The 20,226-nt window shown below is 36.1% G+C and overlaps 1 protein-coding gene across 1 annotated transcript in view; it reads right to left on the bottom strand.

The window, feature by feature from the left end:
* LOC106462582 (titin-like) overlaps positions 1 to 20,226 on the bottom strand; it is a 454,586-nt gene that overhangs the window by 206,853 nt on the left and 227,507 nt on the right. The window contains 1 exon segment of the mRNA XM_022390129.1: positions 6,229 to 6,402. Coding sequence (XP_022245837.1) covers positions 6,229 to 6,402 — 174 coding nt within the window.

Here is a 20,226-nt window from a genome sequence, read left to right as displayed (position 1 = left end):
GTTACACATGTAATAAATAAAATAAATAGTTAAAAATCAACTTCATGTTTTATTTATAATTATTTTATTTTCAAAAATTAATTATGTTTAGTTCAGTTATGTGGACCTGTAGTAAAATGTTTAAGAGAGGACAAAATCATGCACTTTGTACAAGGTTTAAACATTCGTTTATCCTATAGACAAACTAGCAATCAGAAAGTTTATAATAGACTCCCTCCTTGCAATTAAACAAGATATGTCAATATAGATTTATAGGTTTACAAGTTTCACTAAATGCATGATAGGTCATACTATACAAAACAGTTATCTGTTCATTTTTCTAAATAATAAAACACAATAGTTAATTGAAATACAGGAAAATGCTGTTTTCATTTAGTTAGTTGAATGTATAAGTATATAATTACATCAGTTTTCTTCATCTCTAATAAGTAATATTTGAACATGAAAAAATACATAAATCCACTTTTATTTATATAGAAGTTATAACATTTAATGTGCCCATTCTGTTCTTCATATAAGTGTTCATAGAACTGATTGATATGAAAATGTAAGTTGAGTCTATGTAACTACCCTTCTTTGTAAAGTGTATTTGACCCTAAATTTGGGATTTGATTACACAGAAAGTTAACATTTTCTTCTACTGAAAATGTATTTCCAATAGATACTTACCTCTCTCTGTACAAAAAGCTTTCTTGATTTATAGTGTCCTCTATTGGTGCAAATTTTCGCTCTCTACAAGCCTTGATACTCCCAATTATCTCTGCATACTAGTATGCAAATGGTTATGCAGCAACCCTCCACCAATAGGAGTGCACCACTACCCCTATCATAACTAGTGCCCTCTCTAATCTTGCAGCTGTTAACTACTTCAAGATTGGTCAGATCTCAACAAACCACACTGGAAGTGAGGAAGACAGGTGGAAAATGTGAGAGGAGATAACTATCTGTTGGAAATACATTTTCAGTTTAGGAAAATGTTAACTTCAGATACAATATCTTACCTCCTCTCACAAAAAGCTAGAATCCCACACTGTACCTTAAGAGGGCCAATGGGACGATGATCCCTATTTAGAAGGTGCCCAAATGTAACCCATGGGGTGTAAGAAGGAATTAAAAACAACACACCAGTGGGAGACTGCACCATCTCTTCACTCTTTAGTAATGTGTCACCAAAAAGAGGGGGAACATGGAAGGACCCCATAAAAAAATTACAGAAATAATGGTACCCTCTGGTGTAGTGTGGATAGAGTGTGACAGACCATAAATGGGAGTTTGACCTCAACCAACCCCTGTTGGCATCTGAAATTGTACATCAGGTCTGCAGTAGAAATAGAGTCCTCTACTTTTCGCCTCAAAAACAGGTACCAATAGGGAAGAGGAGCTTCCATACCAAGAACCCACCTCTGCATGTGCGCACCTTCAACACAATCAACACCAGATCCACCGGGAACCGACATCCAGCAGATGGTAGGAAGGTGGAGAGCCCAGGTGGGTGTTCCTCTCCAACCCAAAACCTGGTGACATTGGGAATTTTTCATCTAGTCCACAGTTGGAGGAGGGAACCCAGCCTTACACATGCAGGAATTCAAATGTCTCATCCTGCTACAACCAATACCAGATTCATTGGGAATAAACATCCAGTAGATTGTAGGAAGAGGGAACAATATTTAGGGCTTCATCTTGAGTCCAAAACCTGGCAGCATTGGGAATTTATTGTCTAGTCCATGGTAGGAGGAGGGTACCATCTAAACACGTGTGAAGACTTATGTGGCTGGTCCAGCTTCAATCAATGTCTGATCCTTGGGAAATGATGTCTGGCAGATGGTAGGAAGGAGGGTGCCTCAGCTGGAGGGGCAAACTGCAATATATGGTGAAGTATTACATCCAACACCTGGTGGCATCTGGAATTAAACATCAGGTCTGTGGTAGGAAGAGGGTGATGCCACCTACACCAGCATAATTCCACTGCCCTACTCTCCACTGAGTGGTATTGTGTGCATTCAGGAGGATAAACCTCCATGGTCCACCACCCCAAAGGCTAGAAACTGTTAAGTGAAGAGGACTCCAATACTCCACTAGAAGAAGGAAGGAAAAAATGTATTGGAGAGTCTGGAGAACCGTAGCACCAGAGACAGTGCAATGGGTGACCATGATACCCTATTTTGAAAAGCAGAGAAATCACATCGACAGATTCAATCAACCAACACCTGGTGGTGTCTGGAATTGTACATCAGATCTATGGTAAGAAAAGACTCAACATCACAGTCATCTACCATGGTATATGATCACTGATCATACAGTGCAAATTTAAGACTAAGTATACCTGGTCAGGCAACACTTGCCACAGAGCAGGATCCAAATATGTAATAAAGACCCCTGCAAAGAAAAAGAAAATGAATGGAGTACTTACCACTCACAGATAAATAGTTACAGCATTGATGATGTCTCTGAAGGGAAGATGGAAATGTACAGCCAGGGACATGGTAAGGTAAAGGATATGATTGGAAGAAAACATGAAAAGGTAACAATTATCTGGAGAAAGGGAAGAAAAACACCAGGTAAATTAACTGGCAATTTCAATTCAGAAGGGTAATGGGAAAAAGGTCACAGGAAAGGTGAGGATTTCATGTTCAAAACAAATGGGTCAGGAACCATAAAAGGGAGCAGTATGTGTCATATACCATCAGAGAGCTCTGACTGGGCAAAGAAGGTGAGTAGGATTGGAGTGGTCATAACAATGGGAAAAGGAAGGAAGAGAAATGAGTGTGATGGGAAAAGTACCCTCTCGAGCAGCCAAAGTCTTGAGCATAAAGGGATGATCAAGAAAGAGGAGAATATAGAAACTAAGAAAACAAAACACGACAAACATCAATCTCAAACACATCAAAATGACAATGTTCACATGGCAACAAGAGCAGGAATAGAAACTTCAAGGAAAGGTGATATAAAGAACATGAAGACAAAGGGTCCAATGGAGGACTGGGAAGAGCATGGAGAACAACATAGAGGTGCTAATCAAGAAGGGAAGCAGGGTGGGGAGGACGAAAAAACAGAAGGAAGGAAGACTGGCAACTGGAAAACACATGCAAAATCATTAAACCAAAAAGTGGCAGATAATGCTGCCCTATAGCCCACAACAGAGGAAACTGAAAGGCTCTGTTCAAAAAGCCAAGGCAAAAGGGATGGTAAATGACGAATAGTAGGATGGGAAGGAGGATAACCCCTTAGGATTGACCAAAAGTAGTACATGTACCACATACATAAGTAAGCTATCATGGAGGAAGAATGAACAAGATGGAAAACAATGGAAGCTACATGCAAAAATCAGGCCCTGCAGGCAATGGACCGGACAAAGCCACACATGAAGATAGAGTGCAGATACATATGGATGATGCACACCAGAGTGTGGCTGATAGAGAAGTGTCAGAGATAAAGGAAGAGAAAGAGAGGTGACACTAAAAACTAGTGCAGTAATTGAAACCCCATGTGATCCAGCCAATACGCAACTACCAGCAGGACACTACACAGAGTGGTCTGAAGTATGGCAAGGACACATTGGAGGAGACAAATAGGAGGCTATGCATACAGGTACTAATTCGATTAATTCTGACTGATAGCATCGACTGTTCCCGCCAGAGGATGAGGATTTGTTTGTTTTTAATTATGCACAAAGCTACACAAGGGCTATCTGTGCTCTGCCCACCATGGGACACTCCACAGAACACACAAAATGGATAGATCCAAAGACCATTCCAGAAGAGAGAATCATGTTGGGATGGCATAACCAATTCGTGGCCAAATTCAGGGCACTCAAATTATGACATGCCAACAAAGTAATGGGATGGCAGTGAGCCCAACACAGAAGATCCAATGTTTGAAAACAGAGGTCTGTTGACTGAGTGCTCCTTGCCTGGTGATGTACGAGACTATCAGAAAAACATTGGAGTTAATTATCACCAACTGGCCCCTAAGAGCCCATAGGAAATGAAGGAAAGCCCAACAAACAGCAAGAAGTTCCAAGAGATTAATATGGAGAGAGGACTCGAAAAGAGACCATCACCTCAAACCTCTTGAGTGTCGAGATACACCCCAACCGGAAAAAGAAGCATCTGTAAAAGGTGACATTCTGGATGAGGAGGAGGAAGAGGTACATCCATTGTAGTATTGTTCCGATCTAACCACCAGTCGAAGTCAGTTTATAAGGGAGGGGGGGGAAGGGTAAGAAAGGCATCTAAGGGATCCCATACAAGGGATCCATTGGTCTATCAAAACCTACTGACAATGACACATGAGGGTGTAACCAAGAGGAATGAGGGCTTTAACAGAAGCCCATGTCTCCAAAAGAGAGAAAACCTCTCGTGCAGTAGGAGAAGGAGAGGATTAGCTTCTGCATATAAGACATTCCATAGCTCAAAACTCAAGTGGAGCAGGTAAGACCTGACAGAGGAGGGAGGTGAAACAAAAAATTATGTTGGTGGGAGGAAAAACTGCTAAAGTAGAAAAATTAAGAAAGTAAAACTTGTGGATAAGTGAATCAAACCACGAAGGAAAACACGTCTATTCAATAAACTGTCAATCGAGAAGTGGTTATCAGCTGCAAGATTATAGAGGGCGCTAGTTACGATCGGAATAGTGTCGCACTCCTGTTGATGGAGAGTAGCTGCATGTTAGTATGCAGAGGTAAGTAGGAGTATCAACGCTAATGGCGAAAGAAAACTTGCGCCGATAGATGGCAATATAAGTCGAGAAAGCTTTTTGTGAGAAAAGGTAAGGTATCGTATCGGAATTGGTGGTGTTTGCAAATGATAAAAAGCTTTAAAATTGCCGTTCTATGATCAATTAGTAACGGAGTTTTCCAACAACACAACTTTGGTGATCATTTTTAAAAATTAACATGCAAGTGAAAGTCATTACAGGTCAATAAAGTTTGATATAAATCCATGAATTTAATAATAAATTACTTTTTAAAGGCCCCTGGATGGTGTGACAAATGTTAAATGTTGCCAAAGTGTTGTTTTTTTATGCTTTAAAACTAAATTCAACCTTTTATATATATATATATGCAAGTTCTTACTGAGATTATCTTGTAATTTTTTGTCTAAGGAAATGTTTAAAAAAGTAAGATTGTAAAACTTCATCTGCTTTGTTGTTTGTTTGTTGTTAAGCACAGAGCTACACAATGGACTATCTATGCTCTGTCCACCATGGGCATCAAATCCTAATTTTCAATGTTGTAAGCTTGTTATAAGACCTCAGACTTACCACCGATCCACCAAGGAAGTCATCTGCTGTGACCTAAGTCAAGTATAGTATACTGTGTACATTTTGAATGAGGCTTAATGAAACTAAAATAATGTCACTTTTGTTGTTGAACTATGTGCTACACACACAAAAAAATATTATGTGCCTTGTTTAATCCCTCAGTTGAAATCACTTGAATATAAATGTGTAAATACTAGTTCACTCATATGAAAATACAAACTAAGTTAGTTATGGAAAAATCTCAACTTTTTGTCCTGAAGATGGGTAGATTGGGGGTATTAAGTTACTTTCAATATTCGACTTTACTATTAGAAACGTATACATGTATAGAAATCAATATACTAACATAATTAGAGAAGGTAAAAACGTTTGCTGTAGCTAACTTAACGTATGACCAAGGGAGGGGGGGATATAAAATAAAATTCTTTGAGAATGGTTTACCCTACTTTCTTTGGATTTAACCATCTTTTCCCTCACTTATACTTTTGTAAGAGTGAAACCTAATATGCCATTGAACAGGTTTATGGTATGACTTTTTTACATTTATACTTGTGTAAAAAATACTATTAAAGAAGTTTATTATCTGGCATATATAATTTAGAATAGTTTAAATTGTTTTCGTGATGTGTAAATGAAATGTTCCAGTTATGGAAAAGGTTTGTTGTGAAGTTGTTCTGAACAGCCACTAGAGGGCTAAATATTACTAAGATATGTGGTAGGACCTAAGTTGAATTTGCAGAACTACATTGTACACATGAATATACACTAAAGCCTTTGGCGATTTTACCACCTTGATCTAAAATACTGAATGAATACAAATCATAATTTCGCAGCGGTTCACTACGGCAGACTAAAAAAAAGCTCTTTACGATACAACGTAGAAGACTTAAAATAATGCCTGCGCTTGAAAAATAAGTCATTAAAATAGAATTTGAAGTAATTTTAATAGCATGGAAACGAACCAACCTCTGGTCATTCTTTATTGGCATACCCCTTCTGGACCATGTGACCTCAGGGGGCGGGTTTCCCCGCACACGGCATTCAAAGTTAGCATCACCACCTTCAATAAATCGTCCGCCTATTGGGGGCTTTTCAAATATGGGCGGGGTTGCGTTAGGTGGTCGTCTCTTCGAAATAAGCCTGAAAATAAAAAAAACAATAAAATACTAGATTAATCTTACAGTTTAAGTTATCAAAATATGTTAGACTTCTAAAATTATTTAGGATAGTCAAAAAAGTTTAAATAAGTTTTCTTATCAGACAAAAGAAAAAATATCATAAATGGATAACATTGTAGCAAATTACTGTTCGTTCATTTTTATTGTTCTTACACCTGATTAGCAGAAGCTTCAAACAATATAATGTACCCAGAAATTCATCTTAACTTTTGTTTTTCACGAAATATTGCTGAATGTTAATACCAGTTACTTATTCTTCTTGTTGTTATACAGTGTTTCATTTGTTTGTTTTGTTTCAGTGCAAAGCTACACAACAGACTATTTGCGCTAGCTCTGTCCACCATGGGGAATCGAACCCCGGATAAGTTATAAGTTCGTCAACTTTTTGCTGACCTACCGGGGTACGGAAAGTGTTTTTCAGCGTCGTTATATGTCAATTAAAATCAACTTATGCACAGAGCATAAAAATCACGTTAAATACTACTTGTTATGAGAAAATACTATTCTTTCATGGAGTGCAATGATAATTTTGGTATATAATATTGTAATGATTGAATATCTTTACTGCTTAAAACATTATTCATTTGCACGAACTTTTTTTAGGTGCAAAAGATTCTAATAAACAGAAATATGAAAAAAGTTTGAGTCCAGAAGCGAGACATTTATTGCAACTTTTGTTACTTAGGTGACGAGTAAGTCCTGTCCGAAACTTCAGGCAAAATAATAAAGACGGAATAAAACGTTTTCGTTTTTTTCTGTTATTCATGAAAGACTACACAAGGACTTTCTGTCCTAGCCGTCCCTAATTTTGACATGATAGACTACGGAAAGGCAGCTAGTTAATGGTACCCACCGCCATCTCTTGGCCTACTTGAATCGAATGGTGGAATTTGACCGAAACTCTTTAAAGATTCACGGCCCGTCGTGCTACCAACAAGGTGGCTGGCCCTAACCTCCTTCCTGGTCATTCTGTTTGTTGTCATTTTTGTACATATAATAGTGGACATTCAGCCTGGAATGATGCGCAGTTAAATACACGCTTATTTTAAGCGTTGAGTATATTCGGCCATTTTGTTTATTCTCTATGGGATTCTACGACAGAGCTTCTCGTATTTTATTTTTGGAATTTTGTAGGTATGGTCTAAATGATTACCTAAATCAACAAGAGTTCTTCGTAGTTTGATTTGACTACGTGAAAACTGAATTATTTCAGACTACGAAGAGCATTTGTTCTGACTCTGAAATGTGTAGTTAGAGAAGAAAACCGAACCCGATGATCTTAAAAGTTCTTCTTCTGTTTGCTATGTCCTTGAAGACTAAAAATAATTGATACTGATGGTACATGTACCAGAAAGTATGAGTTCCAGTTCCACATACTTCCTTGCCGTGTTTCTAAAAACAAATCCTGCTCAAGCTTTCCAGCAAGTAAAGAGGTGTGTTTTTTGTGTGTGTGTGTGTGTGCGTGTGGTTAAACATTGCAAAGTCAATACACGTGTAAACACAGAAATTTAAAAGGACGTCTTTTCTCATTTTTTTTTCTCTCATAAACATTGCCATTAAGATATGTCTTAAAACGGCTCTATGTTCTAAATCAGGAATGAATATGCCCGAACCTTGGAGTATCTGACAAAACAATAAAATACAGTTCCACAAAACATCAGACCTCTGGTCATTGGTACAAGTATCTTCGTTGAACATAAATCGATTTAGAAAAATCTTAGGCTATGATCTTAAAGTACAAAAGTATCAAATTTGGAAGACCATGCCCTCTTGCGCTTTAAAACCTGTGTTATAAAATGAGCATTTAAACTTTGAAATGACCTAGACCCTCACATTTGGCTAACATATAATAAGCGGTCTTGAACTTAGTTATATACCTATCTGTGGAACTTCGACGGTTTTCATTCTGATGGTCTTTATTATAAACTATTGCTTGGCGCCTAATTTTCATTATTACAAGCTTCTGGATAAGGACTACGAAGTCTATTGAAACGTTTCCACAGACCATCCAACGGAGCTGATTCGATGGGCTTTAAAGCTAAATTGGTTTAGACATTATGCCAAGGAAATAGCTGCTGATTTCGAGGTGTGGCTAGACATTTGGTTTGTAAGCCTTTGTCAACTTCAAATCATTGTTTGTTATCTTGCTAACTGTACCCTCGGATTTGCCCAGCTTCATCGCAATTTTTTTGGGGGGAGTCGGATGGTTTTGTTTCGTAAATCTTTATTATCACTAGTCTTGGACATGGCACACTAATATTGAGTGAAGGATATTCTAATAAGATCATAGCAAAACATACGACACATCTTGCATATGATGCCCAAATTTTTGACCGGAAACCCAAGTTCTTTAAGACTTTCATCAATCAAGTTGCAAATCCCTCATTATATTTGTTGAAATTTTGCCATTTTAGAATATAAACACACACAAATATACAGATGGACACAAACAATCCCTACCAATCAGCAAAGCGGGCAATAACACTAAATTGGATCTTCAAGGCCAGTAACAGGCTTGGCCAGTTCAAACTTATCTATCTGGCTCTAAGTTCGGTAGGTGGACATATTGTTAAGTCAAACATGCACACTGTGGGCAGATGTTGTCTGACTCATACCAAAAGGGATGAGTCACGTTTTCTGACGTTTGAATTTGTAACTGAGTGAATTATCTGAAACTATTTCTTATCTATATAGGCGAGTTCTGCTAATATTTGGCAGTTCATACAATTATTTCCATACAAGGTAATTTTCATGTGAGATTACTAGTCCTACATATGATACTAAAGTCAAAATGCAACATGTGTGTGTATAGATATATATATACATATATATGTATACTGTACACAAAAGACTTCAACACGAAACGAAATGTGCAAATCAAAATATATATTGAAGTCTTCATGATTGTTTAAATTCACAAAAAAGGGGAATTTCAAAATTCTTACCAAATACTAACTTCAAAAATGTGTTGTTGTTTTTTTTGGTTTTTGCATAGACACAATAAGTGTAAAATAAATTCATTATACCTATGAATTTTGTGAGGGGGGCGCTCTAGGTCAGCTGTCTTGATTATGAATGTGATTATAAGGGCGAGATTAGGCTTATGACAAGTTAGCATAAAAAAGCAAAGCAACGTAATAACTAGCGTTAACGGCTTTCTTATCAAGTGTACAAAATCAACAAATTAGATTATTTATTGTTAAATGATAATTGCGAATAATGCTAACTTTATTTTTACAACATATAAAATGTTTACCTCAGTTGCGCCAGCATTTCCAATTTTAACGAACCATTTACTAGACAGAAGCAATTGTAGATGCCAGTGCCTCTGGGTCAAATTAACTTATTCCATGTAATAATATCAACATTATTCATTCACGTGAAGTTATTGAAAAATAATTCAGTAGTCCAAAATGTCACGAGATTTTCTGTGTAAATAGCTGCAGTAAGAATGTTAAAGCTTAGGTTAAAGTTTAAATACATTAACTAATCAAACAAATTTACAAAACAACCGTGAATATCTGGTATAGCGTTTTCGCGTGTTTTGTTTTTAAGCACAAAGCTACGTAATGGGCTATCTACTCTGTGCCCTCCGCAGGTACCGAACCCAATTTTTAACGTTCTAAGCCCTTAAGCTTACCACTGAGCTACTGGAAGGCACATTGTTTTCATGTTATTATGTGTATTGTTTCGTAAAATGTAGCAAGTTTACTAGTACTTGTTCTCTTTGGTTTTCTTGCTGTTTCAACACAAAAATCGAAAGTTCTAACAAAGAAAATTCTTACTGTGAAATGCGGTCGAGACTATTAGTATTCTAGCCACAGTAAAATAGTAACTAGAAATAATGTTTGTCTTGTTTCAGAATTTCGCACAAAACTACACGAGTACTACCTGCGTATAGCCGTCACTAACTTGCATGGACTATAAAATCACTAGATAGAAGGTAGCTAATCAACAACATCAACGCTAACTCTTGGATTACTATTGTCTATTTGAATAGGAAAACTTCACCGTTACTGTTATAGCGCTCCTGTGGCCCCGAAGTGCAAACTACGTTTTTACGGCAACGGATCGAGATCCATTAATCCTCAGAATCACGGTTGGTTGTTTGTAATTAAGCACAAAGCCATACATTGGGCTGTCTGTGCTCTGCCCACCACGGTTATCGAAACCCGGTTTCTAGCGTTGTAAGTCCGCAAACATGTCGCTGTACCACTGGGAGGCCAGATTCACGGTCCGGGAACTCTGACCCCTAGGCCATATCCATCCCTTCGATTAATTCTAAAATATGTATTAAAGAAACTCTACAAAAAACATAATGACCCATAGAAGTTGAGATTTTGGAGCCTCGCCAGGTCGTTATAGTCCATACTGCCACGTCCTGTCATGATTTATCTGGCAACCGTGCATCTGGACAATAGCTCTGCAGCGTAGTTTCTATTGCAAAGCTATCATGTCTAAAGCACACCGTCCTCATTAACCTCTCTAGTGTGCGAGGAGATGGTTTTCCAGCGCACGTTTCAACAGTCCGATCGCACAGAGATCTATAGACTAATTTGGTTGGATTTACCTGATCATACTCATAGTAAGAAGCTTTATAAGTGGACGAAGACGACTTGTACTCTTATATAGCTCCAGTAGTAGAGCACTAAACCTCTTACCCATAGGTCCACTGTTCAAGTCCCGCTCCCGGAGTATCTTTTCACTTATCGGCATTTTCGCTTAGGCATAGCAGATAACAAAAAATACTAGCTATCTGTTATTTTCTGCGTGTCTTTATATTAAAACATTAAAAACATTGAGTATGACTTTACTGTTAATAAATAACTTAATGTGACCTAGTAGTTAACATGCCAGGCTAAGGGTCAGAAGGTACACGTTTCGAGCCCTCCACATGCCAATGTATATGTTACGTGCTTCTAGCTGCGGAAGCGTTATAAAACTGACAGGCAATATTTAAGAGTAGTGGTATAAGTGACGGGAGCTTCTGGCTGGATACCTTCTATCTGGCCAATAGTTCTAAATTAGAGAATAATAAGTTAAACATAATGGTTTCAAATACTTTGAGAGATGTTTAAAGATTGAAAAGTATACACATTTCAAACTCTAAATTTTAAATTTTTTACTAAATTGAACAAAGTACCTAAGTGGAACATTTTTCGATTCGATTTTGTCAAAAACAAAACACATTAAATATTATAATCTCAGAATGATTAATGCCCCCGTAAGCGTTATTCTTAAATAGAGTAGAGCACTAAAAGTACAATAAAAATTATTTTAAAAAATACTCATATATGTTAGTTAATATAAAGAATAGAGTAAGACTTTTTTTTTTACAATTTTGTTCGTTTGTTTAGTCTCCGGTGGGGCAGCAGCAAGTCTACAGGTTTCAAAAGTGTAAATCCAGAGTTATACCCCCTCACGGTGGACACAACGACAGTTGTTTTCAAATATTTTTAGTATAGATTGTAATAGTTTTGTTGATTTTTATATTTTCGTGTTTCTATCTTTTTTATGAATAAATTGCACAATTTATATGACCTAAATTAAAATCTATCACATATAAAAAAACTGTTTTGTGTAGGAAGTGTTCGTAATTAATTTATTTTGTGTTTATAATTCAATGATGTCGAGACTGTCGAACGTTGTGTTTGCAATCCATTGACGTCGAGACTATAAAGATTTCTAGAAGGCTTAAGTGAGAGACGTATAAATAGCTGAACCAGACGAGGGGAGTAAAAGTGAGGTCACGTAAAAGAGAAATTCGGTTAGAGGAAAGTCAGAAAATGTAAAGTTAACTGTCCTGTGAGTGAATAGCCTAACGGTTGATATGTTAGAGTAAGATTAACAGTTTGAAAGAGATAAAGAGAATAATTTGTCTCTTCAAAGAGTGTTATAAACTAATTGAACCCGCCTGTGTGGACTTTGACAAAAGGTACACGATTATTGGAAGTTCTGGATACAGCTGCGGTAACTCACGCGATAGCGTAAGTGAATTATACAACTGTACATGCGTTTAACTTGTTTCAAATATATATGCTATTTTAAAAACAAGTGGAGTGCGTCCTGTTTGTTTTTGACGAATTTATCGCCAACAAGTCACAGACACCTACTGTAGAAGAATCCTTAGCCCAACACACCCATATATTTACATTACTATATATATTACTAAAAAGTAAGTTTGTAACAAAACCTTTTAGCTTGTTTTTAAGTAAATTTTGCGGCACAATATTCGTGACCTAGAAGATCAGTTCAGATTTACTATGAAATGACGTTACAGTGCTTTGCAGTGAATGAAAGAGATATATATGATCGTTGAAGAAGAAATGTCACTAAGATGGTTTAATAGTCACAGAAGTATCTTTTTTTTTGTATCTGAAATGATTGTTTTATAATTCTGTAATACAGGTCTCTTTTCGTGACATTCATGTAGTGTCATTTTTGGTTACAGTTTCTTGCTGGAGATTATGTAAAACAAACAAATGTAGCTACAATGCAATATCTAAAAATGTCGTTGTTTCGGTCAAATGACTTCCTTCAGTAGATTACTATTTATTTGAGAGAAAATTCTTAAGTATTTTTATATATGTTTTAATTATGGTAAGATCATATTCTAAAAAGACACGGTCCGGCATGGATAGGTGGTTAGGGCTATTGACTCGCAATCTGAGGGTCGCGGGTTCAAATCCCCGTCTCACTAAACATGCTCGCCCTTTCAGACGTGGGGGCATTGTAATGTTACAGTCAATCCCACTATTTGTTGGTAAAGGAGTAGCCCAAGAGTTGGCGTGGTGATGACTAGCTGCCTTCTCTCTAGTCTTTCAGTGCTAAATTAGGGACGGCTAGCGCAGATAGTCCTCGTGTAGCTTTGTGTAAATTCAAAACAAACTAAAACGACACAAAAAGAAACTAATCAAGGTCATATCACTGATGCACAACAGATACTGTATTTCCAACATTCATATTCTGAAGGTTACTTTTAGCTATTTTCAGTGTACACGCTACCTCATGCGCACGTGGGTTGATGGCCAGTTCAAGAGTCCCACGAGTCCACGTATGCCATTCATCTATTTTGAACTACAAACTGGAGAGAGGGCGACCATTCACCAATATCTCCCACCGAATAGTGTGATTGAGTGCCATTTTGTATAATGCGCCCTCAGCTAAAACTGTGGAACGTGTTCAGTAGCATCACGTCTCGAGCTTTGGACCTTTCGCCGCAGACCGGCACGCTAACCACTACGTTAAGCAAAATAATAAAAAAAAAGAATAAAGTATCATCTCATCCCCTTTTCGTTCTCGTTCAAACGAAAATCTTCAGTTTATTCAGTCACAACTATAAACAAAACCGCTTTTCCTGGGTGGACTTCATCAGAAACAACATGTACATCATTCGGTTACCTACGTCTTAACTTTTAGGTGCATATGTATAACATAAATGTACTTGTAAGTAATTATGACAACATCCAGTTTAGTAAAGTCACGTTCAATATTTTACAGTGAATAAAATATTTTGAATCAGGCTGTAACGTTGTAGAAATCCAAACTGGTATAGAGATTACAATAAATCAGTCTATTGATGGTGAATAATAATAAAAACAAAGAGTTGTTATTGTTATATTAGCGCACAACTACACATTTAGTGTGCCAAGTTTCATCTGAATCAAAGTCAGTGGGGGAGGGGCGTCTTTCCACAAAGATTCTCCCAAGTCTAGTTGTAACAGAGTACAAATTCTGAAATTTGCAGCACAGAATCAGCACGAAATAGTTGCCTATTTTCATACGGGTCAGAGAAAGGGAGAGGGAGGGGCTAGCGCGAAGTATAGTTGTAATGCAGCATAAATTCTGGAATATGTGGCACAAAATCAGCACTAAATATGTTCCAAGTTTCATATAGATCATAGTCAGTGGGAGGAAGTCGTCGTGAAGCTAGACAGCGGTATATCTGCGGACTTACAACGCTAGAAACCGGGTTTCGATACCCGTGGTGGGCAGAGCACAGATAGCCCATCACAAGAATTGCCCCATAAGTCTAATTGTAATATAGCACAAATTCTGGAATTTGTGGCACTGAGTAGCATAGAATCAGCACTAAATAATGCCAAGTTTGGTTAACTTTGGCTTTGTTGAGTAGGTGTGGGGTATAGGGGACAAGTTCATGTACCTCGCGGTTTGCTTTGCTCTGGATTTCACGTCTAACGAGCCAGGTTCGAATCTGTACGATACCACAAAATATTCCCCGCACTTTAAACAACGGGTGCTTTATTAAGAATGACAGTCAATCCCTTAGCGTGGATGGTGGGTGGTAGAGTGTTTTTGACTGACTTGCTTCCTCTATTCAGTAGTTCGAAATTGGGGACAATGACAGATGGCCTTAGTAGGTTGTTAGGTTGTTATAGTGCAAAACTACATAATAGGCTATTCCCACTCTGCCTACCAGAGGGAATCGAACCTTGAAGTTAAGGGATTTAAATCTGGAACTTACCTCTGGCCCACTGGGGTAACCTTAGTAACTTTGCCATAAATACATATTACAAATAAAAATTATCTAAAGCAAAAAATAATTTAAAACTCCATCCACCTCGAAATATACTGGAACAAAAATATCTACGTAGTAATTTTACTAACTGACTACTTACAGAAACAAATATCGTATCGAAATCATTTATCAAGATATTTGCGCACAGAGAGCGTTTCCGCTAAGAAGTTTTTCTCGGTTTTTACTTCTTATTCATTTCTTGAAACGAAACTGTAAAGTATAGGCAACTCTTGAAATATATTTATACATAGGATATCGAAATGTAATATTAGCATGTGTTTTTCCTGCAATTCAATACATGTATAAAACGTGAATGTGCAAGTTTATGGTTTTATTCGTTTCACATCCGTTCGCTCTGTTGTGTCACTTATGCGTTCCAAAATACCAACTCAGTTAACTATTATAAGCCATTGTTTTTTGGCAACGTGCCATATCTTTGCCTGTAATATTGAAATAACGTCCTCTGTATCAACGTGATCTTACTGCATAAACTACAAATGATAAAAAGCACCAGTCATTCGTTAGCAAAAAAAAAATATGACTACAACACATTTTAAATTTCGGCTGTGCTTTTTACGGAATTCGTTTCATTTATCATTGAAATCAAAGCAGCCAAATGTGCCAAGTTCAGCTACAAATATAATCTGTGTGGATAGCTGATAACTTATTTAAATATGCCTCTGGTGACACAATAAACCAGACTATCACGTAAACAAATGTCTCTTTTCTCACATTCATTCGATGAAACGTGTCTTAAGAACTATTGGTAGTTATTCACAAAAATAAAAACTGGTAAAAGTAAGACTTCTTTAAGGGCTATGCCAGTGTAGCTCTAACACGTTCTCAATTTTACATATTTTTTTTTGCAAATATTTGATATTCTGAATAAGACACGGTTTTTGAAGTTAAACCAAAGAGTTCGCTATGTTTAAAAACTATATTTTTTACATGAATCTACTTCTAAAGTGACAAAGATATCTAACGCATTTAATATATATATATAAACACTGAAATGCGCTTCAGTTCTCTGCGTAATATTTAGAAATAGCATAATTACATGCTCTCCAATGAAAATTACGTGCTGTAAATTCACTGGAAAGGGTTAGATCGCTTAAAATAACCACACATACAAATCGTAAAGATTGGACCATTAAATGATTACCAGTTCACCACACATCAAAAACAATTTCAAACAACTAATACACAAAAAAGAAACAAACCTTTTGAATATTCTCAAATAACGACTAAAAGAAATATTGATATCTACTAACTGTGGATGTATATTTACACGAAAAACAAAGTAAGCAAGCATAGTGTTGTAACTTGTACATAAAAGAATATTTCTGCGCAAATGTACAATATTTTATTTTAGTTCTTTACGCTTTTAACCACCTCAGACTCTTACATCATGGTATTTCTGACTTTACAATTAATTAATAAGTTGTAGCGTTTCGACGTTAATTTAAAATTATTCGAGTTCTCACCGAAAAAGTAGGCAAACAATAACAAGAATTCTCTAAAACATACCTGAAAAAGAGTGACACACAACCATTCAAAAGAAAAATAACCAATCCATATTTTAAGCCACGAAAAAATCAATTTTCAATGACAGTCAATAAAATTATAACTAGAAACTACAGGTGGCCAGGTGGTTAGGGCACTCGACTCATAATCTGCGGGTCGCGGGTTCGAATCCCCGTCACACCGAACATGCTCGCCCTTTCAGACGTGGGGGCACTATAATGTGACAGTCAATCCCACTATTCGTTAGTAAAAGAGTAGCCCAAGAGTTGGCGGTGGGTGGTGATGACTAGCTGCCTTCCCTCTAGTCTTACACTGCTAAATTAGGGACGGCTAGCGCAGATAGCCCTCGTGTAGCTTTGCACAAAATCCATAACAAACAAACAAACTAGAAACTAACTCTTTATTTCAAAGCTGAAACCTAATCTACCGGTCTAAAAACTGCATAGCTATCAAGACATTTGAAAATATTTAACTAAACAAAAGCACCTTCACTAGTATCAAAGAGCAAAATGATAACTAATACAAAATTATAATTTTCACAGAAATAACCATAAGGAAATTTTGAATAACAGTTCAGAAAAAGTTTGATATGCTACAGAATAAAACAATAGCATTAAATTTGCTAACAGCAAATTACGAAATTATCAATCAGAAAAGGAAAATACCCTTCGGTAGCTGTGAGATAAAACTTTCAATCATCATGAGAATTTGACTGTCATTGATTTTACTCGTAAACCTGGAATTGCATAGTTATACTTGTTACCATATTATAAAGTGAGGAATAGAATCTTCAAGACTTAGGAGGGTAGAAACTAGTCTATATAAACATGAAAGTAGTATTCTGATAATAAGGCAGTACACAGTTGCATCGCAATATTTCATTAGATTAAATTGAGTAAACTCTAATACATATACAAGTGCCAATTCAATTATACTGGTATGACATTAAAGATGAAACAAATAAATTATTGTTTTTATAATTAGTTTGTTTGTTTGTAATTAAGCACAATGGTACACAATGGGCTATCTGTGCTCTGCTTACCACGGGTATCGAAACCCGGATGCTAGCGTTGTAAGTCCGCAGACATATCGCTGTGCCACTGGAGGGGCTTTATAATTAGAACTCGGACTTTGATATTCATGCCTATTATACCTTAATGTATTACAAACACACGGAATTATGGATTCTAGACTACAGTTAGACACGTAGTCCATCAGTCCTTCTGCTTATTGAGGAACAGAATATTGATATCTAGTTTAATATTTATATTTGTCAGAGGTACATCATCAAAGATTCCGTAATATTTCCAAATGAGTAGTTCTTGTATTCTTCCAAATGTTTTGTAACATAAAAGGAACTTCAGAATTATGTTTATAACTTACAAAGAATATAAATAAACGAAAAGCTCGGAAGTTCAGATCTGGCTAAACTTTAATCTGTTAAAAAACAATTCAAAGGTCTGGTCTAAAACTAACAGCACAGAAATGCAAGAATAAAAAGGGGCTTTCGACTTTAAAAAATCAATTTATGAGATTTAAAAATAGAACCAAATAATAACAGCCACTCATAGATAAAGAAAAAGCTAACTCTACAAAATCATTCTTTAAATTAGCGCGAAATCAAATGCTTTACATAGGTCGTTTTCAAAAATAGCAATAAATAGATATCTCGGAAGCATCTTCAACACGACCGAAAGAGATTGTTATGGTACTGAAGAGCAAAGATATTTGTAACTACTGCTTTCAACAATGAGAAGAAACGATGTAAGAAACATCCTGAAGATGCGATGACATCATACAGCTGTACAGAACAGGGGGATCGAAACTGACTCAGCTTTGGCGTAATATAAACTTTGAGTAGCCCAAAAATCAGTTTCTAAAATAGAATGTTGCAACTGTTTTATGACTGCTCTGTAGGAGAGAAGAATGGGACTAAATTGCTCCCACGCGCCTTAATTAATGACGTCACTCGTAGGTAACCTTAACCTGATATTGCAAGAATGTAACCAGTGTGCTTCAGGAAATCTTATCAGAATAGTAGCTCCAAACTGCTGGCAGTCTTACTCTCGTTCATGGTAGACGTAATGGATTTAAAAATCTATTTGTGTGTTTATCTGTGATTTTTGCCTCCAAAAGGCCTCCTTAAACCTATATATAGGTTGTCAAATAGCAAAAAAATAAAATAAATACGATAAAAATTATTTAATATATATAAATATATATATTTGTATTTGTTTTTCTGTACAAAATGTATAAAGATAATGAACCTGTGATGTGTTTATTATAACCGAATATTTCATAAAAATCTTTTAATCAGTGATACAGCTGTATTGATTAATACATAAGTCATTATTATTCAATTGTAAAATTAATTGAAAACTGTAATAATATCTTACAGTCGTTATATGCTTCTTTTCGAGTCAATTTAAATAAAAGGAATTCAATAATTCGACCATCTGGAATGTATCAACTGAGAAAATTAATTGTAACCTGAGGTACAGCATTCAATGTACTCGCTTCGCTATTAAAAGAAAATATCAGATTCGAAAAGTTATTTAATTTTATCAACATCTGGTTGCGAAAATAGGCATTTTAGTGCCTACTAAAAGCAGTTTTCATAACATCTGGTTGTGAAGTTAGGTATTAAAAGCAGTTTTCGTAACATCTAGTCTTGAAGTTATGTATTAAAAGCAGTTTTCGTAACATCTAGTCTTGAAGTTATGTATTAAAAGCAGTTTTCATAACATCTAGTCTTGAAGTTACGCATTAAAAGCAGTTTTCGTAACATCTGGTTGTGAAGTTACGTATTAAAAGCAGTTTTCGTAACATCTAGTCTTGAAATTATGTATTAATAGCAGTTTTCGTAACATCTGGTTGTAAATTTAGGTACTAATCGTTTTATTTAAACATCTGCTTGCACAGTTAAGTACTAAAAGCAGTTTTCCTAACGTATGGTGCGAAGTTTGTTGTAAAATCAGCTCTGGTAATTATTATTATTTAATTAATTACTAAGGAACAGCCATCGTTAATTTTGATTTCTTATTAGTTATGACGAACAATGCAAGGATAAACTCTTGGTGCATACTCGCATAAGAAACGACAAGAAATCATTATATTTACACTTTAAGGTATTTGTTATTGTTTTTATATATATTAAATGTATTATGTATAGAGACAATGAACCTAACTGAACAGATACAGATTCTGTAAAAACATATTATACACATATCAAGCTCATAAAACAATACTTCTACTGAGTTTTATTTTAATGGGCAGCCATAGCTAATATATATATATATATATAACAATTGTTACACAATGGGCTATCTGTGCTCTGCCCACCACGGGTATCGAAATTCGGATTCTAGCGTTGTAAGTCCGCAGACATACCGCTGTGCCACTGGGGGGCATATATAACAAAGCAATGTATTAGTAGCGCGATTTATACTTACGTGATAAACAAAGGTTAGCCCAATAGAAAAATTATTACCATCAAGCTGTTATAGATCCAGGATAACCTTCATAAAATTCAAATTATTACCATCAAACTGTTATAGATCCAGGATAACCTTCATAAAATTCAAATTATTACCATCAAGCTGTTATAGATCCAGAATAACCTTCATAAAATTCAAATTATTACCATCAAGCTGTTATAGATCCAGAATAACCTTCATAAAATTCAAATTATTACCATCAAGCTGTTATAAATCCAGAATAACC

Source organism: Limulus polyphemus, unplaced genomic scaffold (assembly GCF_000517525.1).
Source record: "Limulus polyphemus unplaced genomic scaffold, Limulus_polyphemus-2.1.2 Scaffold46, whole genome shotgun sequence".
NCBI classification, from domain to species: domain Eukaryota; kingdom Metazoa; phylum Arthropoda; class Merostomata; order Xiphosura; family Limulidae; genus Limulus; species Limulus polyphemus.
Note: the sequence above shows the minus strand (reverse complement) of the source record. Positions and strands in the feature narration are given on the sequence as shown.